Source organism: Herpailurus yagouaroundi, unplaced genomic scaffold (genome assembly GCF_014898765.1).
Source record: "Herpailurus yagouaroundi ecotype Mexico unplaced genomic scaffold, PumYag 189, whole genome shotgun sequence".
NCBI lineage: Eukaryota > Metazoa > Chordata > Mammalia > Carnivora > Felidae > Herpailurus > Herpailurus yagouaroundi.
Genome location: NW_024412420.1, coordinates 15182034 through 15208641, shown reverse-complemented (window position 1 = coordinate 15208641; position 26608 = coordinate 15182034). Strand labels below are relative to the sequence as shown.

General features: G+C 39.7%; 4 protein-coding genes and 1 long non-coding RNA gene across 6 annotated transcripts in view; 4 read left to right on the top strand and 1 right to left on the bottom strand.

The window, feature by feature from the left end:
- LOC121044960 (keratin-associated protein 4-3-like) overlaps nucleotides 1-8494 on the top strand; it is a 17785-nt gene extending 9291 nt beyond the window's left edge. Inside the window, exon 2 of the mRNA XM_040497487.1 lies at nucleotides 7979-8494. Within this exon, the coding sequence (XP_040353421.1) occupies nucleotides 7979-8247 (269 nt within the window). The 3' untranslated portion in view covers nucleotides 8248-8494. The remainder of the gene's footprint in view (nucleotides 1-7978) is intronic.
- The window catches only part of LOC121044971 (uncharacterized), a 77251-nt gene that overhangs the window by 5887 nt on the left and 44756 nt on the right, over nucleotides 1-26608 (bottom strand). The window lies entirely within an intron of this gene.
- LOC121044966 (keratin-associated protein 2-3) lies at nucleotides 16951-17748 on the top strand. The gene has a single exon (XM_040497494.1). It carries the CDS (start codon nucleotides 17025-17027, stop codon nucleotides 17409-17411), a length of 387 nt encoding a protein of 128 aa, XP_040353428.1. The 5' UTR covers nucleotides 16951-17024; the 3' UTR covers nucleotides 17412-17748.
- LOC121044965 (keratin-associated protein 2-3-like) lies at nucleotides 22260-22979 on the top strand. Its single transcript, XM_040497493.1, has one exon. The coding sequence runs from the start codon at nucleotides 22335-22337 to the stop codon at nucleotides 22722-22724; it is 390 nt and encodes a 129-aa protein (XP_040353427.1). The 5' UTR covers nucleotides 22260-22334; the 3' UTR covers nucleotides 22725-22979.
- The window catches only part of LOC121044969 (keratin-associated protein 9-3-like), a 3746-nt gene continuing 3547 nt past the window's right edge, over nucleotides 26410-26608 (top strand). Inside the window, exon 1 of the mRNA XM_040497497.1 lies at nucleotides 26410-26608. Within this exon, the coding sequence (XP_040353431.1) occupies nucleotides 26471-26608 (138 nt within the window). The 5' untranslated portion in view covers nucleotides 26410-26470.

Here is a 26608-nt window from a genome sequence, read left to right as displayed (position 1 = left end):
TCTCCACCTGCCCCCGCCCCATGTGCTGTGCCTCCTCTTGCTGCTGAGCCCCCTTCTCTGTGACCACCATCTCCGCCTACCTCTGCCCCACAGATGTAGCCCTTCCTTTTCTGCTGACCATCAGGACACATGGGATGGGGCTAATGTTGCTCAACTGAGTTGGGTCTCATTGTTCCAATGAGCCTACCACCATCCCACTGACTCTGTGAGCATATTCTAACCTCAGTCCAAATTCCACTTCTGGATCTCTCCCTTTCATCCAAGTGTGAATTTTCTTACAACACCAATTGTTGTAGTGACCACTTCTCCCTAAAATATCCTTAACTTTTGGGCACCAGCTCATCAAGCTCAGGGAGCTGAAGTCTGATTTCAGTATTTCTACATTACAGATTTTTATTGTCCAAAGGATTTAATTGTCCAAGGGATTCTCTTTTATAATTCTTATTCCCTCAATTTTCCTATGTTATAACTCTATGCCAAAATAAATCACCTCTTTCCTATATGAAAAATCGGTGTGATGGTACTCTTCTTTAAGATTTTCTATGCTCTCTGGACAACCATACGGTACATACACATGTAAGACATACAACATGGCTTTGTCAGTCTTACAATCTTACAAAGTCACAGCTTCAGTTTCACTGACAGATCTCTTTAGTTCTTAGATAAGACATATTCTTGGGAATTCTTGGATAAACATCAGAGAAAAACCTTTTTGGAAAACCTGTAGGCAATTAATGCTCCCTGGGACATCTTTTCCATATTATATATCTCTGAAAGCAGTTAATAGTAATTATAAGGAGAGTGAAGTTGAATGTAGCTGGGAGCAACTGACGATTTGGGAAAACATAATGAAAGGCTGAGGGTGATAAATCAGAGATTAAAGGACAGATGTAAAAGCCAGAAGTTTCATTGGCAGCACAGAGACTGACTCTCATCTCCTGCAGTCAGAGGGCAGATAAAGCTGAAGACCAAGGCTAGGACATCACCACAGGAAAAGCAGAGCTCCAGAGGTGGTTGTTCACTCAGTCTAGGCAGTACTGCCATGGCAGGGTCAGGGCCCTAATTGGGAGAGATGGGGACCCTGAGATATGAGATGGGGACATCTGGATTGATGCATTTGAAGATCTTGAGTCCCCAAATTTCCCTGAACCCTCTCGGCTTGGAGAGGTGATCCAATTTCCTTGTTGACATTTAGTGCCACCTCCATCTTGAAGATGATGCAGAAATTTCAGTCTTGGAAGACAGCACAAGCTCCTCTCACTACCTTCTCCCACCTCATTTTGTCACAGACCAATAACTACAGTTAAGTTACACAACGCACCCAGACAATGGCCAAACCTGTTAATGGGAGACTTATATCCCAAAAGATCTGTAGGACCCAAAAACTGCTTCATAGATCGTGGTGTGCTTTTCAATCAGGAGACACATAATGTCCAGTTGTCTCCTTTTTTTTTTTTTTTTTTTTTTTTTGATATAAGCAGCTACTGATGATCATTGCCTAGGACCATTATTCATTAGGCATAGCAAAATCATGATACTGCAATTCTATTATTCCTCTGCCTGCCATTTATTAGCTGGGATAATTCCATAAAAATAAACTTCCCTCGTCAACATTTGGTAGTCCTAAGGAATAGTCTGGACAGGAGAGGCAAAATAAATGCTTGATTTTTTCCCTTTATTTCCCAGTTTCCATCCTCCAAGAGTGACCAAAGAGGTTTTTTTTTATTGTTTTTTAAAATTTGCATTAATATGAACTCATCGATTTCAATAGACTTGATGGTGAATCAATCCATTCCAGTTTATATCCCTCTATTGATGCTCAAATAAACAACTTTGAGTTGGCCTCCAAGTCCTTTTGACATGAATCTAGTAGTCTTTGAAAATTCCTTGCTTTTTCATATAACAGGATATTGCAGACTCGTTTATGTATTTCCTTCCCCCAACTTCTAATCAGTCATTTCTCCAAGGATCCCCAGTTCCTTTTAGGTAGAAACAGTATTTGAGACCATAAATTGAAATATGTGATGTTCATTACTACTAAATCCCTAGAAAATATATATTTAAATGATACCCAGGTCTTTAGTTTCTACTGAGAACTACAGAGCTTTTACTTAAACTCATATATCTTACTTATAAATCTCATTTCTTCTATGCAAAAGTATCAGTTCTTAGTGACACCAATGTATTTACTCATTTTCTTTATTCTATGTTTGTCCGACAGTCTCAGAATAACATTACCAACACTATACTTACTGAAATCAAACTTAAGACTTTTTCTGTTGTTTTATTTATTTTTGATCTTGGAATAATTGCTTTTTATGCCTGCATATACAGTTAGGGTCCTTTGCTATTGCCATGTTTTAATAATTTTGAGATTTAAAATTTTTAATTTTGTTTTAAAATTATGTAAAATATTGACATGAATCCAAAGTCAAACCTATAGAAAGAATATATTCCAAAAATTTAGCTTCAATCCTCTGTTCTCCCACTTTATCTCCTCTACCTTCTCTGAGTCAACCTTAAAAAAAATTATGGTTGAGGGGTGCCTGGGTGGCTTAGTCGGTTAAGCATCTGACTCTTGATTTTGGCTCAGGTCATGATCTCACAGTTTGTAAGTTTGAGCCCCACATCAGGCTCTGTGCTGCCAGTGCAGAGCCTGCTTGGGATTTTCTCTCTCTCCCTCTCTCTCTGTTCCTCCCCTGCTTCTGCTCTCCACCCCAACCCCTCTCTCTCAAAAAATAAACTTAAATTATGGTTGATACTTCCATTATTTTTTCTTTTCTTCTCAGCTTTATTAAGGTCCAACTGACATACTAAAATCGCATTTAAGTGTACAATTTGATGTTTTGATATATATTGCTGTAATCAACACCACCATCAAGATAAAGAAGATCTATCACCCCCTCTGCATTTCCTTCCCATACTCCACCCCTAGACAACTACAGATCCAATGTCACTACAAGTTTGTTTCCATTTTCTAGAGTTTCGTGGAATCCTACCATTGTGTACTCTATCTTGCCTGGCTTCTCACACAGCATAATTATATTGAAATTCATTTTGTTATGTGTATCACTAGTTCATTTCTTTTTATGACTGAGAGGTCTTTCCTTGTATGGAGACACCACATTTGTTTATCCATTCACCTGTGGATGGACAGTTCGGTTGTTCCTAGATTTTTTTATCTTAAAAAATAAAGTCTCCGTGAACATTTGTGAACAAGCCTTTGAATGGACATATCATTTTAACTTTATTTTTTTAATTTTAATTCCAGTGCAGTTAATATGCAGTGTTATATTAGTTTCAAGTATACAATACAGTGATTCAACAGTTTCCATCAAGATAAGTATACTCTTTTTTTTTTTTTTAATTTTTTTTTTCAACGTTTATTTATTTTGGGGACAGAGAGAGACAGAGCATGAACGGGGGAGGGGCAGAGAGAGAGGGAGACACAGAATCGGAAACAGGCTCCAGGCTCCGAGCCATCAGCCCAGAGCCTGACGCGGGGCTCGAACTCATGGACTGCGAGATCGTGACCTGGCTGAAGTCGGACGCTCAACCGACTGCGCCACCCAGGTGCCCCAAGATAAGTATACTCTTAATCCCTGCACTATTTCACCCATCCCCCCCACCCACCTCCCTTCTGTTCTCTATAATGAAGAGTCTGTTTTTTGGTTTGTCTCTTTTTATTTTCCCTTTGTTCATATGATTTTACTTCTCTCGGGTAAGTACTTTGAGGTGGAATGGCAAGGTCATATAGTAGGTGTATCTTTAACTCTTTGAAAAACTGTCAAACTGTTTTACAAAGTGACTGTGCCATTTTATATCCCTTCCTTGTGTGAGAATTCCAATGGATTCATGCTATCACCAACAACTTGGTAAGGTCAGTCTTGTTAATGTCAACCATTCTAGAGTGTGTACGGTATTCTCACTGTAGTTTTAATGTGAACCTTCTTAATGATTACTCCTTTCATGGGTTGACTTTCCATCTACATATTTTCTTTGGTGAATGCCTATTCAAATATTTGCCCATTTTTTTGTTGGGTTATCTTATCATTGAGTAGTAAGAGTTCTTTATATGTTCTATATACAAATCCTTTGTGGGATATATGCTTTAAGTATTTTCTCCAGTGTGTGGCTTACCTTTTAATTTCCTAAATAGTATTTTTTAAGTTTTTATTTTCATTCCAATTAGTTAACACACAGTGTTATATTAATTTCAGGTGCACAATATACAATTCAGCAATTCCATACATCACCCTGTGCTCATCACAAGTGCACTCCTTATTTTGCCTATCTTCCCTCCCCCCATCCCCTCTAGTAACTATCAGTTTATTCTCTATAGTTAAGAGTCTGTTTCTAGACTTGTCTCTTTTTTTTCCTTCTGCTTATTTGTTTTGTTTCTTAAGTTCCACATATGAGTGAAATCATATGGTATTTGTCTTTCTCTGACTGATTTATTTAGCTTAGCATAATACTCTCTACCTCCATCCTTGTCCTTGCAAATGGCAAGATTTCATCCCTTTTTATGGCTGAATAATATTCCATTATATATACATACCACATTAATATTAAAAAATTAATGTAATATAAGCAAATACATTTTATTTTTTTAATTTTTTAATGTTTATTTATTGTTGAGAGATAGAGCACAAGCAGGGGAGGGGCAGAGAAAGGGAGACACAGAATCTGAAGCAGACTCTAGGCTCTGAACTGTCAGCACAGAGCCCAATGCGGGGCCTGAAACCCACAAACCACGAAATCATGACCTGAACCAAAGTCAGATGCTTAACTGACTGAGCCACCCAGCAGCCCCAGCAAATACATGTTCTATAGGTGTTCTCTTATTTTTTTAGACACATTGTAGTGTCTACAGACACTGTAGACCCTTCTCTCCGTCTACTTTGTCATCTCAACAATATATCCTGCAGATTACTTCACAGTAGCATAGCGATATCCCGTATTCCTTTATACAGCTGAACAGTGCTCCATTATGGGGATACACCATAGCTTAATCACCACTACCTACTGAAGGACACCCAGGTTGTGTCTAGTTCTTATTGCTGTTGTTTTGTTTTTACAAATAGCACTGCTATGAATAATCTTGCCTAACATCTTTTCATAGTTTTGCCAGAGTACGTTTTGAATAATTTATACAATTAGGATAACTGAGTCAAAGAATAATGCCACTAATTATCGCCAAATCTTACTAAAAAACGTACGAGCATGGCAATTTCCACATAATCTCTAGATACTTGAGAGTGCTGTCAATGTTTGAATTTTTGACACTCTCACAGGTGAGAAGTGGCATCCTGTATAACTTCATTTCTATTCTTAAGCATGAGACTGGACATCTTTTTATGATAAAGAAAGATCTTCATCTTATTTTTCCATCAGGTTTTTGCCTTTTCTCTAATCGAATTTTACAAGTACTTCATATAGTAAGGTCACTTAGTCTGGTATAAATTACAAGTATTTTTTTCTCATTCAGTCATTTGTCTTTTGACTTTGTTTCTGGTAAGATTTTAAAATACATTTTCTTGTTTTTACAAATGATTATCTTTCCACTATTAGAACTTAACTAAAAAATATTAAATTATGAGTCCTCTTTAACAATGAAGTCTCCTGTTACCTCTATTGCTCATTTTTGTTTTTGTTTGTTTGTTTAGGTTTTATTTTTTTAATATACTTTATTGTCAAATTGACTTACATATAACACCCAGTGCTCATCCTAACAAGTGCCCTCCTCTATTGCCCATTTTGTAAGTGCTCCTGGTTGACTCTCTTTGAAATGCTATTGCATCACCATCTTGTTTACTGCTCCCACTGCCACCAACCTAGACAGGCATTCATCTCTCATCCCTATTGTGCAACCACCACTTGAACTTTCTTCCTGCTTCCCATCACTCTACCCACTCACTGCCAAATAATATTTTTAAAGCCTAGATATTTGCTCACACCTTTCTCCCAATAGTGTGATGATACAATATCTACTTACTTTGTAGAAATTCAGGAATATCTTTGCATTCTCCTCATTGTAGCAGTATTCTTTTTCTTTACCTTCCTATACATACCATCCAAACAAGTCATTTAGTCCATCAGTCAAAAATAAACCCCTGTTCAATCAGATCCCCACTGTCTGAATGCTCTTTTTTCTTTTCTCTATCCATCTAGATTATCTATAGCATGATAAAGGGCGAATAAATGCCCTATGTTTTCAATTAACCCCACATTCACACAACTAACATTCAGTGAGGGCAATTGCTAGGCACCATGTTTATGTATGTGAATAAGACATTCTCTGACATCATGGGGTATATAGAAGGATTGGGGGAAAAGAGATATAAACCAATTATGCTAGAGTGTGATACCCTAGGTCACAAGTATATTGGAGCAAAAGGGAATGAATGATTAGTTTTGAATGTGGTAGATGTCAAGAAAGATATTAGAGATGAGCTGGCATCTGGACTAGACATTTATGTATGAGCAAAAGTTTGCTGAAATGACAAGGGAGAAAGCACATTTACACAAATGAAACAGTATGAGAAATGACATGGGATTATTATTCCTCATACCTCTTTGTACATGCTAGAAGAGAACCCTACTGACTGTATGATATCACTCTATCTAAACCTCAATTACTTCATGTCTAAAGAATTAAGAAAAATTGTGTCCACCTCCTAGAGTCCTTCTGAAGTATAAACAAGAGAATAATTACACAAGACTCAGAAAACTCCTGACACATAGTAGGCACTCAAAAATAGTAACCATTAGTATTATCTCGCATTTCATACATGTACAAATTTAAATACATAATTTTTATTTATCATACAATGTTCTACATGCTTGCCAAACCCCTACATAATGTGTCTTGTTTGTCTTATTCAAGTGCCAATAGGACACAGATTAAAGCTTAACCCGAGATCTCATTTGTATCAAGAAAAACACCTCAAACATATTTCTGAGAGATAAAAAATCTCAAGAAATACAAGAAAATATTCAATTATACGTATTCTGTTGAGTATGCTTAACCATCAAAATAAGAGGAAAAATACACCCTTATGATACCCTGTCTCTGAAGAACATGTCAATAATAATTTAATAATTTTTAAAAGGACCCATTCATGCCAATGGATTTTTTACTATTTGTAAGTAGTGAAACACTGCATTAGAACTTTCAATTGAATAGATTCAGTAAGATAAAAGAGATAGAAACGTTGTTAGGATCCTTTATACCTCAATGACTATCCATAAAATCCAAACGAATCAGTATTTCCCGCTGCACACTAGGGACTGTCCCCCCCTCCCGGATGCCTCTTTCATGTTATTTTCCTACCAGCATTTCATATGACTTGTTGTTAACCTCTTTGACAGCAGATTTAGTCACCATAGTATCCATTCTCAACATATTATCCTGGAGTTAAATACATAAATGAAGAATTAACACTTGTGACATTCAATGAAACAATGTCATGGGATAGGTCTACTTTGGAAGACACATCAGACAAGGGAAGACGTATGGGAGCTGATTCACTTGATTTTAACCAAATCAGATAGCTCACAATACAACAGGAGAAGGAAGTGGAGCCCTTTTCTATATATAGGAATATTCACCAGATAAACATAATTATCTAATTTACTAAAACTAACTGATTTTCTATTAAGATAAACAACAAGAAGAGTCCTGCACATGGTCATAGTAACCCTCAGCAGGGTATAAAAGGGGACAGAGGTAAGGAGACATTCAAACTCAAGAAACCACCCTTGTGGAAACCCACTCATACGTACTAGTGAAACCCCAATCCTTCCTCTGACACCATGGTCAGCTCCTGTTGTGGCTCCGTCTGCTCTGACCAGGGCTGTGGCTCCCGCTGCTGTGGCTCCAGCTGCTGCCAGCCTTGCTGCCACCCCACCTGCTGCCAGACCACCTGCTGCAGGACCACCTGCTGCCGCCCCAGCTGCTGTGTGTCCAGCTGCTGTCGCCCCTCCTGCTGTGGCTCCAGCTGCTGTGGCTCCAGCTGCTGCCGCCCCTCCTGCTGCATTTCTAGCTGCTGCCGCCCCTCTTGCTGTGGTTCCAACTGCTGTGGCTCCAGCTGCTGTGGCTCCAGCTGCTGCCGCCCCTCCTGCTGCCCCTCCTGCTGCCTGCGCCCAGTCTGTGGCCGGGTCTCCTGCCACACCACTTGCTATCGCCCCACCTGTGTCATCTCCACCTGCCCCCGCCCCATGTGCTGTGCCTCCTCTTGCTGCTGAGCCCCCTGCCCTGTGACCACTATCTCCATTCACTTCTGCCCCCTCAGATATAGACTCTTTGGTGCTGTTGGACACATGGAATCTGACTGACATCATTCAACAGGTTGAGCCTCACCATTCTAATGAACCTACCAACGTGCCACTGGCTCTGCGAGCATATTCTGGTTCATGTTAAGCTCCTTCCATGACTATCTTTTCCTTTCAATATTGGCATCAAATATGGATATTAATATGTGATCCATCAGCTTAAAAAAATCCCACTCCTCTAAATTTCTCATTCTTCCTTATCATTTTAGGGCTCTAGATTACCCTTCCTAACAAAGTGAATATTATCTGCAACCTTTGTGCAGTACTGATTTGACACCCTCTGACCTGGGGTTCAGTTATACCCTCAGACCTAGGGATCCAGTTATATATTTTCTAACAGAGTAAATTTTTTTTTGCGTTTCGTTGCTTCTCTTTCTAATAAACTTTTCTACACATAAAAAATTTTTGGCATTGTTCCTTATTGTTTTCGTGATCATTTTACTTAGCATTAGGTAACTATATTTTACATGATGATACAGGAAGAACACTCATGTTGAAATCACTTTGAGAGTAAGTGCTATATATGTGAAATATAGATCATTTAAAATATTAGAACAAAAGTGGCACATGTGTACATGTATATGCACATGTATACATCTTAATATCCTAAATTAGGGCAGATTTCATTCATGTCTTTAGCTCTTATTTTTTAAATTTTAATTTGTTTTTTTATTGAGATATAATTGACATATAGCATCATATTAGTTTCAGGTGTACACAATAATAATTCAATATTTGTGCACTATAAGAAATGATTGCCACAGTAAGTCTAGCTACAATCTGTCACTGTATAAAGATACAAAATTTTTCTTCTTGTAACAAAAAATTTTAAGATTTACTCTCTTAGCAACTTTAAGGTGTGTGATACATTATTGACTATAGTCACCATCCTATACTTTATATCCCCATGACATTTATTTTATAACTAGAAGTTTATACCTCTCGACCACTTTCACCCAGTTCACCCATCCCCTAACTCCACTCACCTCTGGCAACCACCAATCTGTTCTCTGTATCTATGAGTTTTGTTTTGTTCATTTGTTTATATTCTACGTATAAGTGAAATCATTCAGTATCTGTTTTTGACTCATTTCACGTAGCATAATACCCTCAAGACCGATCCATGTGGTTGCAAATGGCAAGATTTCATTCTTTTTTATGGCTGGGTAAAATTGTATTTATATATACATTTATATATACATTGTATATATACACCACATCTTCTTTACCCATTCATCCACTGATGGACACTTAGGTTGTTTCTGTATCTTGACTATTTTTTTTTTAATTTTTTTAATGTTTATTTATTTTTGACAGAGAGAGAGACAAAGCATGAGTGGGGAAGGGGCAGAAAGAGAGGGAGACACAGAATCTGAAGCAGGCTCCAGGCTCTGAGCTGTCAGCCCAGACCCCAATGCAGGGCTCAAACTCACAGACCGCAAGATCATGACCTGAGCCAAAGTCAGACACTCAACCGACTGAGTCACCCAGGCACCCCTGTATCTTGGCTATTGTAAATAATGCTGCAATGAACATAGGATTGAATATATCTTTTTGAATTAATGTCTTCATTTTCTTTGGATAAATACCCAGAAGTTGAATTGCTGGATCATATGGCAGTTGTATTTTTAATTTGTTGAGAAACCTCCATACTGTTTTCCAGAGAGACTGCACCAATTTACATGCCCACCAACAATGCACAGGGTTCCCTTTCTTGACGCCGTGCTTTGGAATCACACATTGAAATTCTCACCTTCTATTACATCTCCATCCCACAACCCGCATCAATCAGTAAACCCAATGTGGAAAAAATGACAAATTTAAACATTAATAACATATTTTTAAATGAAAAGCTTAATAAAATTACATAAACACAATATGAAATGTTTAATAAAATTAATTATATAAACACAACAAAGACAAAAAAAACTAATGACATAGAAAAAGTCTGGTAAAACTGATCAAAGACCAAGAGAGAGAGAAAAAGGAGAATGTCTGAAAGACTGGCAAATAACATTACACTTGAAAAGGAGAATAATCAGCTTCCAAGAGAGTAGAAACTTTTAAAAACAATTAGAACATTATGTATAAGTTTAGGGGTCCCTGGGTGGCTCAGTCAGTTAAGCGTCCGACTTCAGCTCAGGTCATGATCTCACAGATCGTGAGTTTAAGCCCCACATTGGGCTCTGTGCTTACAGCTCCAAGCCTGGAGCCTGCTTTGGATTCTGTCTCCCTCTTTCTGCCCCTCCCCCTGCTCATGCCCTATCTCTCTCTCTCTCTCTCTCTCTCTCTCTAAGATAATAAACACTAATAAAATTTTTTTTAATTTTTTTTTTCAACGTTTATTTATTTTTGGGACAGAGAGAGACAGAGCATGAACGGGGGAGGGGCAGAGAGAGAGGGAGACACAGAATCGGAAACAGGCTCCAGGCTCTGAGCCATCAGCCCAGAGCCTGACGCGGGGCTTGAACTCACGGACCGCGAGATCGTGACCTGGCTGAAGTCGGACGCTTAACTGACTGCGCCACCCAGGCGCCCCATAAACATTAATAAAATTTTTTAAAAAAGAACATTATGCATAAGTTTATACCAATATGTTTGAAAATTATGATTGAATTGACTATGTCTAGAAAAATAGATATTAATTCCAGAAGATATACAAAATATAAATAAGCCAATAACCATTAAAGAAACTATACCTATGATCCAAAATCTATCCTCTACATATATTGATATTAAAAATGCCAGACCCACGTTGGTTTACAAGTAAGTTTACTAAACCTTAAAGTTCTCTCCCATTCAAACTGGGAAAAAGAACAGACGAAAAGGTCTACAGCCATACCACCTTAAATGTGCCCAAACTCATCTCATCTCAGAAGCTAAGCAGAGTCAGTCCTCATTGGTACTTGGATGGGAGAACAGAAGAAAGGAAAATGTTCCCAATTCATTTTAAGTATAACAGTAACATCAGACACAGACAAGAACAAAGTGATAAAGGACAAATTACAGGCCTATGTTATTGAAGATCATAGATGCAAAAAGCCAGTAAATATTAGTAAGTGAAATTTAGCAATATATATAAAAGGAATAACACATCACAACTAACTAGTTTGTCCTAGACATTCAAGAATGTTTCAAAATTAGAAAGTATTTAAATAAGCTTGTTGATACTAGTACATTAAAGGTAAACAAACAAACAAACAAACAAACAAAAAAACAAAAAAAAACCTTCAGGATTATATCAATAGCTGTGGGAAAATAATTCAGTAATATATAACAACTACATTAGTCAGGGTTCTCCAGAGAAACAGAACCAGTGGGAGACTGATGTAGATATAGACACATGTTTATATACATAAATACGCACATGCACACACAAACACGAGAGAGAGAGAGAGGAGGGGGAGAGGAGGGATTATAGAATCTGAGATTATATAGAATTGCAGATTATAGAATCTGAGAAGGCCTAAAATCTGCAATTGACAAACTGGAGACCCAGAAGTGCTGATAATGTAAATTCCAGTTCAAAAGCCAGCAGACTCAAGACCCAAGAAGAGCCAATGTTTCAGTTCAACTCTGAAGTCAGGAAGACTGATGTCAAGGGAGTCAGAAGGAGGCGTTCTCTTTTAATCAAAGTTGAAGGGGAAGTCAGCCTTTTTTTTTCTATTCAGATCTGTGAGGTCCACCCACACAGGAGAGGGTCATCTGCTTTATTCAGTCTACTAATTCAAAGGTTAATCTTACCCAGAAACAGTTTCACAGACACACCCAGAATGTTTGTCCAAATGTCTGAGCATACTATGGCCCAGTCAAGTTGACACATAAAACTGACCATCACAACAGCCATTTACTATTTAAAACACTCTAAGCAAAACAGGGCTAAAAGAGGACATTTTTATCCTGATGAATGCTATTTATCAAAACTTCATAGCAAAACATAATAGTTAACAAATTTTAGAAGTATTCCTAATAGAGTTTAAATAAGACAAGGATAACTGATACCACTCCTATCATTCATTGTTGTATTTGAGATCCTACTCAATTCAATCTGATTAAGAGAAAAAGCATTACAGAAAAAAAACAAAAACAAAATTGTTGATACCTGTAGACAATACTGTTGTTAACATAGGAAATCCAAGAAAACCTACAAACTTGTGCTAAAAAGAGAGTTTAGGGAAGTCACTATATAGAGTATTGACAAACAAAAAACTCAATAACATTTTTATAACCTGAAAAGAGTCATTTAGTAATTCTAATTTAATAGAAATGAAGATTCCATTCACAAGAGCTACAAATATTATAAACTGTTTCAAAATAGGTCTAATAAAACAATGCAATATTTATGAAGAAAAGTTCAGAATATTCTTTGGAAATCTGTATATAAATAAAGAGTTAATGTCCGGTTTATTATTGGGAAGCGTTTTTTTCTTCAAGTTTTTATTTCAATTCCAATTATTTAACATACGGTGTAATATTAGTTTCAGGAGTAGAATTTAGTGATTAATCACTTCCATACATCACCCAGTGCTCATCACAAGTGCACTGCTTAATACCCATCACCCATTTAACCCATCCTCCTCCCGCCTCCCCTCCAGCAACCCTCAGTTTGTCTTCTATAGTTAAGAGTCTGTTTTCTGGTTTGCCTCTCTTTTTCTTTCCTCCCTATGTTCATCTGTTTTGTTTCTTAAATTCTACATACTGAGTGAAATCATACGGTTTTTGTCTTTCTCTGATTGAGTTATTTCACTTAGCATAATACTCTCTAGCTCCATCCACATCATTGCAAACGGCAAGATTTCATTCTTTTTATGGCTTAATAATATTCCATTGTATATACACACTACGTCTTCTTTATCCATTGCTCTATCAGTGGATACTTGGGCTGCTTCTACATCTTGGCTATTGTAAATAATGCTGCTATAAACGTAGGGGGTGCATGTACCCCTTTGAATTAGTGTTTTTGTAGTGCGATTGATGGATCATAGGGTAGTTCTATTTTTAACTTTTTGAGGAACCTCTACACTGTTTTCCACAGTGGCTGCACCAGTTTGCATTCCCACTAATAGTACATGAGGGTTCCTTTTTCCCCACATCCTCACCAATGCCATTTGTTTCTTGTGTTGTTGATTTCAGCCATTCCAGCAGGTGTGAGGTGGTATCTCATTATAGTTTTGATTTGCATTTCCCTGATAGTAAGTGATGAACATTTTTTCATGTCTGTTGGCCATCTGTATGTCTTCTTTGGAGAAATGTCTGTTCTTGCCTTCTGCCCATTTTTTAATTGGGTTATTTGCTTTTTGTGTGTTGAGTTTTATAAGGTATTTATATATTTTGGATACTAACCCTTTATCAGATATGTCACTTGCAAATATCTTCTCCCATTCTGTAGGTTGCCTTTTAGTTTTGTTGATTGTTTCCTTTGCTATGCAGAAGGTTTTTATTTTGATGTAGTCTCAATTGTTTGTTTTTCTTGTCTCAGGAAAATTTCTAGAAAGAAGTTGCTATGGCCGATGTCAAAGAAGTTACTGCCTGTGTTCTCGTCTATGATTTTTGATTCCAGGTCTCACTTTTAGGTCTTTAATCCATTCTGAATTTATTTTCATGTGTGGTGTAAGAAAAAAGTTCAGTTTCATTCTTTTCCATGTTGCTGTCCAGTTTTCCCAACACCGTTTGTTGAACAGACTGTCTTTTCCCCATTGGATATTCTTTCCTGCATTGTTGAAGATTAATTGACCATATCATTGTGGGTTTACTTCTAGATTTTCTATTCTGCTCTATTGACCTATGTGTCGATTTTTGTGCCAATACCATACCATTTTGATTATTACAGCTTTGCAATATAACTTGAAGTCCAGAATTGTGATGTCTCCAGCTTTGCTTTGCTTTTTCAAGATTGCTTTGGCTATTTGGGGTCTTTTGTGGTTACATACAAATTTTAAGATTGTTTGTTCTAGTTCTGTGAAAAATGCTGTTGGTATTTTGATAGGGATTGCATTAAATATGTAGATAAGAAGGTCTCTTTTTAAATCAATGAAATTTCCTGGTTGACCAGGAAGGGAAGGAGGAAGAGAAGTAAATTTACTCAAATGAATGGAAATGCAGTAACCATAATCTAATTTGGCTTTCTACAATCTTTGTCCAAGCTTCACAACAAAGATTACTAAAATAATTTATTTACTACTCTGGAAGATTAGATCATTCTTCATTAATATTTACTCTCTTCCCCTTCCCACCCCTCTGGGAGAAGTATCCTCTCCCACTCTCGCACCCTGTGACTTGGAATTCACCATGTAACTTGCTTTGGCCAATGGGATGTTAGAGGACATGATCCAAGCAAAGACTTTAAATACGCCTGCATGACTGGATTGCTCCCTTGTGCTTCTGCCATTAGAAATAGGGTTGCCATTGGGGGTCTGCCTTGTGTCTAGCACCATGCCTGGTAGCTAGGGATGCAAGAAGACAATCTAGTGCCTGCTCTCCAAGAATTTCAGTCCATTTGGGAAGACGAAATGATTGAATGAAACAATTAGTGAGCAATGCAGAGTTATATAATAAAGTGATATAAGATGTGGATAAAAAAAAAAAAGAAATAGGGTTGCCAATTAAAATACAAGACACCTCATTAAATCAGAATTTCAGTTAAATAACAGTAAATTTTTAATGTAAGAATGCCCCATGCATACTCAGACATACTTATACTAAAGATATATTTGTTTATCTGAAATCCGATTTTAACTGGGCACCTGTATTTTTATTTGCTAAATCTGGCCAACTCTAATTCAGAAGCAAGTCCCAAACCAACTCGCTGCCGGAGCCAAGACCAGCTGTAATCCACCAAAACCCAACTGACCTGCAGACATGTGACCAAGAAATAAATATTTGTTATTGCATGTTCTGAGAGCTTGTGGTTGCTTGTTATGCATCATAGCTGACTAATTCAACCATGGTGGCAATGGGAAACTAGCTTGCATGTAATTCTAGCCACATTATCTCAATTACCTAGTCTGCACACTAAAAATCAACTATTATAAAAGGAGCCAAGAGGGAATCTTGGGATGAAGAGATATGGAGAATGAATTTCATCTAATTCAGCATTGATGATATCTTCCATGATATCACTGAAGCAAAAATAAAACTAATTCTCCCATGAAAACAACAAAAAGCCTCCCCCTTTAAGCTCAAGATAGTAATTTTAGGACATTTGATTGGTGGTTTGCAAGTTCTTGGCCCTTTCTTTCATTTAGTGCTCAAAGAAAGTAAGTGGGGTTGACTGGACAGAATTCTTTTTCCCCCTCAAATCCAAAGGAAAAGTACAGTCCTACTCCATTAAGTAAGAATAAATTTATGGAACTCATCACAAAGACTAAGGTATGGGGTGAAGTACAAATGAAAAACAATAAAAGGAATTAGGCAAGCACGTTATCTCACAGTGCCACAATGTATTACCAAAGGAAACTAGACTATACTTAGAACATCCTGGGAACAGGCAACCCTCACACTCCTATCCACCAATAAGCCAAGCTCTGTTGATCAGTCCTCAGAGAAACCTCTGCACTGGTACAAAGATCTTACCCAGCACGCAAGCCCCAAGCCCCTTTCGAAGTATCTGTCATTGGGACAAGACATTTCCCTAATTCTCTTCCAGTATCACTTTTAACAATGCTTACTCACTTTAAAGACTTGAGATAAAAATGCGGTAGGGGGAATGCTTGAGATGTTCTCTCTCCTGTCTGAAGGCTATGGTCTACTGAACCTGATAAACATAATACTCATGGTAGAGGCTGCTTACTGAGGAATGAGGAGACCTAGACCCCATTGTGACTGCGTGAATCCACATGACCCCTCCTGTAAGATGAGGGGATAGGGCTATATATTCTCTATAGTCCCTTCCCAGAATCTACACATGCAATGATTAATTCTGAATAAATTATTACGAAGATAAAAATTGCAGTGGATCCTTGATGAAAATTTTACAGTCACGGTAGAAGTTGAGTTTGGTTTGGAAGGAAGATGAAAGCATTCCAAGAGAATAGGGAAACAACAACCAGGGCAGGACAGCCCAGATCCTACTGGGGAAGAAGCAACCAAACCACAGGTCCAGGGTGCCATGTGGTTCCCCCCTCATCTGAAAACTACAAACCTGCCTCTCCCAGAGTTGTGGTGAGTCCACAGCTCACACAAATGGCCTACACAAGAGTGCTGCTATTAACCTGTTACGGTCAGGGGCATGAGTGAAAATAAGACAGGTCATGTTTGGGTGGTAATTGAGTCCTTGAAGTCCAGGAATAAAATGCTGACTTCAAGGCCAAAGGGCAGAGTAATTAGATACTAATCTCATTTAGAAAACACATTCTTTTCTCTCTTATGAGTTAGGAATGTTTCAAAAGGAAATTCATCAGAATTGAATCCAATGCCTAGATTTGGTGAGAATAAACAATATGAGAAAACAAAGGAATGTTTGTGGTTGTGTGCATGAATGCGTATAAGGTGAAGTGTTAACAAACATGGTTTACTCAATGCTAAATCCTCACTTAATTGGCCAGAAGATTAACAAGAAATCACCTGTGTCATGGGGGTCATCAGGACCCGGCCAGGGTATATAAAGGCCCCAGAGCAGGAGGGAGGCATTCACACCTGACAACACCCGAATCCTCTCACCCCTCCGACCCAAACCAGCCCCAGACACCACCATGTCCGGCTCCTGCTGCGGCTCCACCTGCTCCTCCCTGGGCTGCGGGGGAGGCTGCTGCCAGCCCTGCTGCTGCCGCGACCCCTGCTGCTGCCGCCCCGTGAGCTGCCAGACCACCGTGTGCCGCCCCGTGACCTGCACCTGCCGCTGCACGCGCCCCATCTGCGAGCCCTGCCGCCGCCCCGTCTGCTGTGACCCCTGCTCCCTGCAGGAGGGCTGCTGCCGCCCCATCAGCTGCTGCCCCACGTCCTGCACGGCCGTGGTCTGCCGCCCCTGCTGCTGGGCCTCCACCTGCTGCCAGCCCATCTCTGTGCAGGCGCCCTGCTGCCGCCCCCCCTGCTGCCAGCCTGCCCCCTGCCGCACCACCTGCAGGACCTCCTGCTGCTGAGACCCCTACCATCCCTAAATAGCAACACACTGGAGCCTAAGCACCTATTCTGCATTTTAAGAAAGTGGAAAGAAAAGGAGATATTTTTCATAAGGCGACAATAGCCATTTTTACATCCTACCAGTTGGATACACAAGCAGATGTCCATCACCACCCTCAGCCAAATACCCAGGTGTCTCCATCAGCAGAAGACACCATGGATGGTAGATCTCTCTTAAAAGTCCTTGGAGTGGACTTTGCAAACCCATCCTGAACTCTGAAGGCTGCCCAAACCCTCCTCATCATCCTTTGTAATGTGCCGCTCACTTATTTTCAATAAACTAATTTTTCCCATAAACCTCCCTGCTACCTGATTCATTCAGTAGTGCCTGTTTATTAGTGTACATAGCTGAGCAGACAAGGAATAGGAAGAAGGAAGGAAGGAGGACAAGGAAGAAGGAAGACAAGATGGAGAAGGTGAGGAAGACAGAAGAGAAAAGGGAGAGGTGCTAGGACTGGAGCTTTGGAAGGTGCTGCAGGATGGCCAGGCTAGTCCTCAGACTGCTTATGTGGTTAGGAAATCTGTGCACACAAGGTTCTCCAGGGCCTGTCCTTTGCCCAGATGTCCACGTTCATGTCTCGACACCCCCCACTAAGTTTCACTTCAAGTAACACCGAACTCACAGTAACTGGCACATGCCAAGCAGTTCCCTATGTCTTTGCTTTTGTCATATTTTTGCATTTATCTGGAATATTTTTTTCATCTACTCCTACCCTCCACATTCTTCATCCACCTAACACTCAGTCATTTCCAAGATTCAGCTCAGTCTTCTCTAACAGTTCTGTCCTAACCCCTCTACCACATAAACACACCTGCACATATTCATGCACTCACAGGCATGCATGTCCGCGTACACGTACACACACACACACACACACACACAGGCTAGGTCAGGTGCCCCTAACATGTTCCAAAAGCGATCCTATACGCATCTCCCTCCCCACAAGGCATTGTATTGAGATGATCTATTTTTCTGCCTCCAACAAAGGGGACACAATTTATAATGGCTTCAGTACTGAGCTCAATGTTTAGAATATGGTTGGTACTTGATTTCTATTGAATCAAACAAAATTAGAAGGCAATTGTCTTTATGACAAGAACTCTAAAAGGTAGATATTTTACTTAAGGCAGAATCCTCAGCATCAGTATAACTTAACTTCTCTGACCTTCAGGTTTCTTCATCTGCCAAATGGGAAAGTTAATTCTCACCAATGTTGGTTGCTAGGAAAGTTAAATGACCTTATGTATGTAAAGTGACTGGCACACAGTATTTACCAAGCACCATTCACTGATAGTCCTTGTTACACATTGGAACATTACTGTATCAAACAGGCTCAAAAGATGTGCTATTTATGACATATCATGTCACCGAAAGTGGGAGAGGATTGAGGGGAAGGCTTCTTGTTTTTTCAAGACAGTCCACATCCATTGGCAGAAACAGATTTCCTAACATAACAAAGCACACTTCTAAGGTTTAGTAAGTATAACAAAGAGGGAAGAAACAATCCATCAGCAAATTGAAGCTGTCTCAGAATGAAAGGGCTAATGCATAGGAGAGAGCCCTAGCTTACAGGATTTATGAATAAGGGCTTGGCATCAGGAGCAATGGAGATAATACATGTATCTGATGGACTTTTCATTCCACCCTGAACCACCCAAAGAAGGCAAACAACTTAAGCTGTAAGATTACTTGGGTTAGTCTTCCCTGGCTTTAGGAAGACGGTATTTATTAGGCAGAAAAGATATGTATTTGTTAAATTCCAGAAAAAAAGTTCCACCCGTTCCCTGATCATCTAGAATTTTTCCATCTAAAACATTCTCTCTTTTCAATGAATGATATCCATTTCTTTTGTCTTCCCCACTGTACAGGCTTTATGATAAACCTAGCCTATGAAGAACATCATGGACAGAAGACTCAGCCCCTTTTACAGCTGAGGAGACTGGCCCTGGCAGAGGACAGGTATTAGCCCGAAGCCCTCTTAGATCGGAATCCCTCTTTGTCTCCCCATCCTCCCCCTGCCCTTTCTCCCTCACTCTTTCCTATCCTCGTGTCTCTTACGATTGGAGGATATTTCAAAGGTCATTTGGCAGAACAGGGAACAGGTATTCTGTTTTCAGAATTTTAAAATCTTCCTAACATCCAGTGGCCCCCAAACTAGCTCCTAACAACACAACCCATGAAACTATGAAGAAGAGGGTGTGTGGTTCACCATCAGAAAAAGTCATCAGCATTGCATACTGTCAGTCCAACCACAAAATCCCACAAATTATCACCATTGTGATTAACATTTACTTACTCCCACCCTGGTGGTTATGCTCTTGCAGAACATCTGGAATTCAAATAACAGGACTAAAAAAGCCCATGTGACAAAGACTAGGGACAATCTGTTGTCCAAAAAGCTTAGGCCTATTAATGTGCAAAGGAGACCACACAGCACAGGACCAGAGGCATCCCACAAAACAAAGGAAAAGCTATTTTTATAGGATTTTGAAGAATGGTAGAGTTTAAGTAAAAACACAAGAATTCACATGAGGACTGTGCTGTCACAAGGATTTAAGTCCTCTTTCTTTGAAAACTACATAGTTAAGATAAATGAGGAATGTTTTTTCTGAAAACCTCTGATCTGAAACTCTGCCTCTGGGCTGGATATTGGAGCTGCTTCTCTGTGTTAAGGTGACTAAGATCCTGTCCAGGAAATAGTGAGATCGTCACTTCTTACTGATGTGGCTTCAAATAGCAAAGTTTCTGACAGTCTATGATTTCAGGACACAGAATTTCTTAGTATTCTTTCCTTTTTGTTAGTTAAGAAATGCAGTGAGTTTACAGACATATTTCTATTCCTGACAATTTAGTCACTGTATATATTCTAAGCCAAATAACAATACACTAAACCATAAATCAAGCAAGTTCCCATTATATTTCACTAGATGGGATAGAAGTTTTGATAACTACTGCTACCTGTTCACTGGTTTGAAGTAAGAGTTGGAAAAGACTATGTCACTCATCAGTGTTTACACTCAAAGGAAGACCACAGTACTATCTATGCTTTGCCACTCTCTTATCTGTATATCTTTAGAGAAATCATTTCACAAACCTGGCCTTCCAAAAACTTTGAAGGACCATGATGGGTCACAAATTCAAAGGCCTTCAAGGACCACAGCTAGGCAGACCAAGGAGTGTATTAAAAAATGATTATATCAGGGCACCTGTGGTTCAGTCAGTTGGGCATCCGACTTCAGCTCAGGTTCATGATCTCATGGTTCATGGATTTGAGCCCCACGTCAGACTCTGGGCTGAAAGCTCAGAGCTTGGAGCCTGCTTCAGATTCTGTGTCTCCCTCTCTCTGCCCCTCTCCCACTTGTGCTCTGTCTCTCTCTCAAAAAATGAATAAACATTTAAAAAAATTTTTTTAAATAAACCACACTTTGGAGAAAACTTGGTCTGAGAGTCATCAGCAACCCTTGGATAGTGTCATCCTTAAACTACCTTCCAACTATAAATTATCTTCTATACCCCCATTTTCCTTAGCTGTGGCTGAAAAAGACAAGGTTATTTTATCAGCTACCAGTACATTTAATTCCCCTGTTTTTTTCTGAAGCCAATTTCACACTTCATAAGCAAACAAATCCTCGGCCAACAGACCAAAGTATCTACTAGGAAAAGATAACTGGTTCCTTTATAAATATTTTCAACATGTTTTGTAGAACTCAATACAAGTGCTTATGGTAACACCTAGAAAGAAAGAGCGATCCCAATTTCAATTTTATTTCTAAGACCATACTCAGGGAGGGGCATTCAAAATGCATAATATGAATAAAATCCTCACTTAATTTGAGCTTTTTGTCCTATGAAAAGTCTTCTGCTTTGATTACTTTATCTGCCTTTGTCTTACCCTCTAAAATTTGTAATTGCTGTGTGATAAGAATCTACTTGGAACTTAATCTTCTTCTTCCCTTTCCCTCTCCACTCATAAATAGTACTGTTTACATAGTAAGAGTCTTTAGAAGTGACTCTGATTTATAAGCCAAGTGATGGGGCGCCTGGGTGGCTCAGTCGGTTAAGCGTCCGACTTCGGCTCAGGTCACGATCTTGCGGTCCATGAGTTCGAGCCCCGCGTCAGGCTCTGGGCTGACCGCTCAGAGCCTGGAGCCTGTTTCAGATTCTGTGTCTCCCTCTCTCTGACCCTCCCCCGTTCATGCTCTGTCTCTCTCTGTCTCAAAAATAAATAAACGTTAAAAAAAAAATTTTTATAAGCCAAGTGAGTTACTAAACAATATCACGGCAGTGGCTCTGGTGATTATTTTCTTACAAGCGAAGTGAAGCACGGTGTTGTTTTCCAGAATTACTGGACCATTCTCCCCATAGTACAATGAGTACACATCTCCTTTCATGAGTCATTTGGTGTTTTAGAAATTCTTGCTTCATCTCAAGGTCAATCAGAAACCAGGCCTGTGACCTCAGGAACACTACAGTCTTGCACTGAGTCATGGGTGGTGAACAAGACAAAAAAGAGGAAAGTGTGATGGTGTCAACACTGGATTCTTCACACTTTCAACTTGTCACGTGGCATGGTCTGGAAGGTTTGGTTATTCCATGGGTAATTTTTTGGATGATATAATTGATCAAGTATTCATTTCAAGGAAGAAAGCAGACAGGTGGAAAGGAAAGCATCCTTCCATGATGGGAACTGCTGCCTCAGCAACTGAACCTACCAATCTAGAGATCAATGGGCAGCCACAACTCCAGGAAACGACCTGTGTCATGGAGGTCATCAGGACCCGCTCAGGGTATATAAAGGCCCCAGAGCAGGAGGGAGGCATTCACACCTGACAACACCCGAATCCTCTCACCCCTCCGACCCAAACCAGCCCCAGACACCACCATGTCCGGCTCCTGCTGCGGCTCCACCTGCTCCTCCCTGGGCTGCGGGGGAGGCTGCTGCCAGCCCTGCTGCTGCCGCGACCCCTGCTGCTGCCGCCCCGTGAGCTGCCAGACCACCGTGTGCCGCCCCGTGACCTGCACCTGCCGCTGCACGCGCCCCATCTGCGAGCCCTGCCGCCGCCCCGTCTGCTGTGACCCCTGCTCCCTGCAGGAGGGCTGCTGCCGCCCCATCAGCTGCTGCCCCACGTCCTGCACGGCCGTGGTCTGCCGCCCCTGCTGCTGGGCCTCCACCTGCTGCCAGCCCATCTCTGTGCAGGCGCCCTGCTGTCGCCCCCCCTGCTGCCAGCCTGCCCCCTGCCGCACTACCTGCAGGACCTCCTGCTGCTACTAAGTGCACGGTCTAGAACAAGCAATCAACCTTCTGAAAGAGTCATACTCCTTTCTCTACCTAAGAAACCTCCTGCCCTAAACCATCAAGACCCCAAGTCAACCAGGGTTTGAATGGAGATCCAGGCTTACCTGTTAAGACTTGGGGTGTTCTCAAGTCTTTGTAACAGTATCAACTCCCTTCTTCCCACCTTAGATCTTAGGTCTTGTGGCATGTTTGTTTTCTAATAAACTTCTCTTCTTTGGCCTAGCAAACCCATATTTGGTTTTTCTTATTTATTCTAACGTTTTTCACTAATTTTAAATATAACGAAATGTACTGCCTACCATCTGCAAGTCACAGACTGTATGGTATACAACAGAAATTAAAGTGAGTTAAAAATATTCCCCTCTTCAAGAAACTTCTAGGGAGATAAATGAAATTCACGATAATGCACCTAAAAATTAGAAAATGAAAAAAAAAAGTACAACATACTTCGGTGTGTCAAAATATCACTACTGACTGGGGAGAACAAGAAAGACCAAAAAGGAAGCTAGCATTTTACAGAAGTTAAGATTTCAGCATGCAGATCTAAAGGAAGATGTCATTTTCACTGGTAACGGTATGCACTAAGGTATAGAAAGAGGGCTTGTTCAGAGGATACTTTGGCTGGGAACACAGGATACATGTAGAATAACAGCGGAAGATAAATTTGGGAAGTGTGTGTGCTTTGAATAGTAACCAAAGTAGTATGCCCTTAATGCAGTAAATACTAAGGAGTTGTTGAAACCCTTGGGGCAACTGAATGGCATGACAGGCATTGGGCATCAGGATGATTCCTATGGTAATTGTTTATCAAAAAGGAAGGCCAAAGGCTAGACAATATAATGGCTATACAGAAACAAGTCAAGAGACCACTGAACTGGTCCAAGCGATACACAGTACGAGCTGAACTAGGATGATAGCCATGGAATAAAGAAGACATAAAGAGTATGTCAGACATAGAAACCCAGAAGGCATATTACCTAATATGAATGTGGGAAACAAAAAACAATTAAGAATCAAATGTGTTATTGCAGCTCTAGGGAAAACTCCTCTGATCAGAAGACACTTAAAAGAATCTTAACATATTTATACTTATTTACTGTGTGTTTAAAGTTACTACTCCATAGCATTTCTGCCTGTAGCTACTATTTCTATTCTTGGACTATTATAGAACATTTTTTGAAAAGGGAGACAAAGAGGGGTTTTTTTTTTTTAATGTTTATTTACTTATTTTGAGAGAGAAAGAGCACAGGCAAGGGGCAGAGATAGAAAGAGGGACAGAGAGAATCCCAAGTAGGATCCATGCTGTCAGCACAGAGCCCAATGTGGGGCTCAATTCCACGACCCTGAGATCATGACCCAACCTGAAATCAAGAGTCAAAAACTTAACCAATTGAGCCATCCAGGCACCCTGAGACAAAGAGTTTTAAGAATTAATTGCTCCTGGAAAATAGCATTGTATAAAATAAAGTAAAACAGCTATAACTGATGTAGGAAGGAGAGACAGGAGTTTTATACCCTGCTCTGCTGGCTGTGTACTGTCTGACTAAAGCAAGTCATTAAAATTTCCAAAAGGCAGCCACTCCTAGACTCAGTAGTATTCTAACATCAGCAAATGCTGAAAGGAAATAAAAACCAGTCTGGGGGCACCTGGGTGGCTCAGTTGGCTAAGCGTCCCACTCTCGATTTCAGCTCAGGTCATGATCTCACAGTTCATGAGATCAAACCCCTCATTGGGCTCTGCACTCACAATGCAGAGCCTGCTGGGGATTCTCTTTCTCTTTCCCTCTGCCCCTCACCTGCTTGTGCTCATAGGCCTCTCCCTCTCTTTCTCTCTCAGAATAAATAAACACTTTCAAAAAAGCAGTCTGTATTACAACATCAGTGTTCCAATTTAAAACTATGAGGATGGATGGTAATATATTTGACTCTTTTCCTTGATTCAGCCCCCCTATCAGTATTATAATGATTCATAAACTGGAGCAAGATATGAAGCAGACAGACTGAATCTGGCTTTCTGCACAACCCTTTAGTGCTCTGGGTAAAATATGATGACTTAATAAACATTTGCTATTTATAAAAACAATGATGTCAGTACCTATACAATTAAATGTTTGGACAGATGATTTACTAAGTTTTTGATCTCTAACATTTGAGGATTCCTTCAACCATTTTTCAACTTCATACCTACAGTCATGGTTATCACATGACATGAACATCTTTCTTGACACTGGCATGAATCACATTCTAATGTAATTCTCTCGCTGTACAAACCAATACCTCCATCTCATAAAAAGCTAACTATGTGAGTGCTAGTTTTTATTCAAGATGTGATGTTTTTATTCAAGATTGGAAGGAAGGGAAAAACCTACCACAAATAACAATAGTAGGCTCTTTGGCCACCACTTTTTTTTTCATTCCCCCAATATAACCCTAAACAGCAAATGGAAAATGATATTCTTTATTTTGGCAACCACCAAAATTATTTCAAATTTGTTTTGCTGAAATTTATACCCAGTTCTCTGGCTGTGTACTGTGCAAATGGAGCAAGTCACTAACTTCTCCAAAATATAGCCATTCCTAGACTCAACAGTATTCTAACATCAACTCATGCTGAGGGGAAATTAAAAGTGGTCCATAACACAACATCAACCCATTTACACTTATACCTTAAGTGTAAAAGTACACTTAATCTCTTTTCACTTATACCTATTGGATGATATTTGACCATCCATTTCCTAACTTGCCTTATAAACACTGTGATCCAGAAGAAGCATTTCTTAACTTCTACTTTTTCTCTTAGTGATTCCCCTTCATAAATTGGATTGTCATGCTCTTTGGTCTAACATCCTTTCATAGGACACAGGGTGTAGTTACATAAAATGACAGAAACTGAAAACAAATCCCACCTTTGAGAAATAAATACAGTCTAGATAATCCACAGACCAGTGATTTTTATCTTTCATAGAAAAATATAAATTACACTTAAAATTTTGTGAGATATTTTCCTAATTGCTGGTTATCAATTTTAGCCCTTCTTTTAAATTCAGGCTAATAAAATATCCACAGTAAGTTGCAATGGAACAGTTTTTGTTCTATGTATCCTCCTGAGTGGTGTTTTCTCAAGTATGAATGTGTGGAGTTCAGGAGAGATCACTGAAATTGGAGACCATTTTCTGGAAACTAAATGCATTTCTATGAATGTGAAGTTTATCAGAGTTTCTATCTGCCTGATTATAGAGACTATAATCTTATTAATCATATATAATGGAAAATAGTCTTACATAAATAGCAGTCAATTGTTAACATTTTTTTCCGGAGACTTGAATTTTGGTAAATATGACCCCCAAATTGTGTCATCTTATCAGTGAGAGTCACTTGGTCAGGTGATGTGACCATAAATGCAGAATGGAAGCTGAGACTTGAGGAAAAATTACAGCATTGCGTGGAAATGAAACAACAACATTTCTACCAAGGATGGACACGTTTAGTGAGTATTAGCTTAGCAATAAAGGAAAAACTAATTTGGGGATGTAGTTAAAATAACAGTATTTGAACAATCAAAGGGCTCTGGAAAAGCTTGTTTAAGGAGTAACAGGATAAAAATGCTGTCCATCACAAAACAGGAACTGGCCAAGGCCTATAAAAGGCCCAACGTGGAAGTGACCAGCAAAACACAAAAAACTTCTCTTAGCAACCCAACTCTCAGCCCAGCTCCTGACACCATGGCCTGCTGCTCCACTAGCTTCTGTGGATTTCCCACCTGCTCCACCAGCGGGAACTGTGGCTCCAGCTGCTGCCGGCCCAACTGCTGCCAGCCCAGCTGCTGCCAGACCAGCTGCTGCCAGCCCAACTGCTGCCAG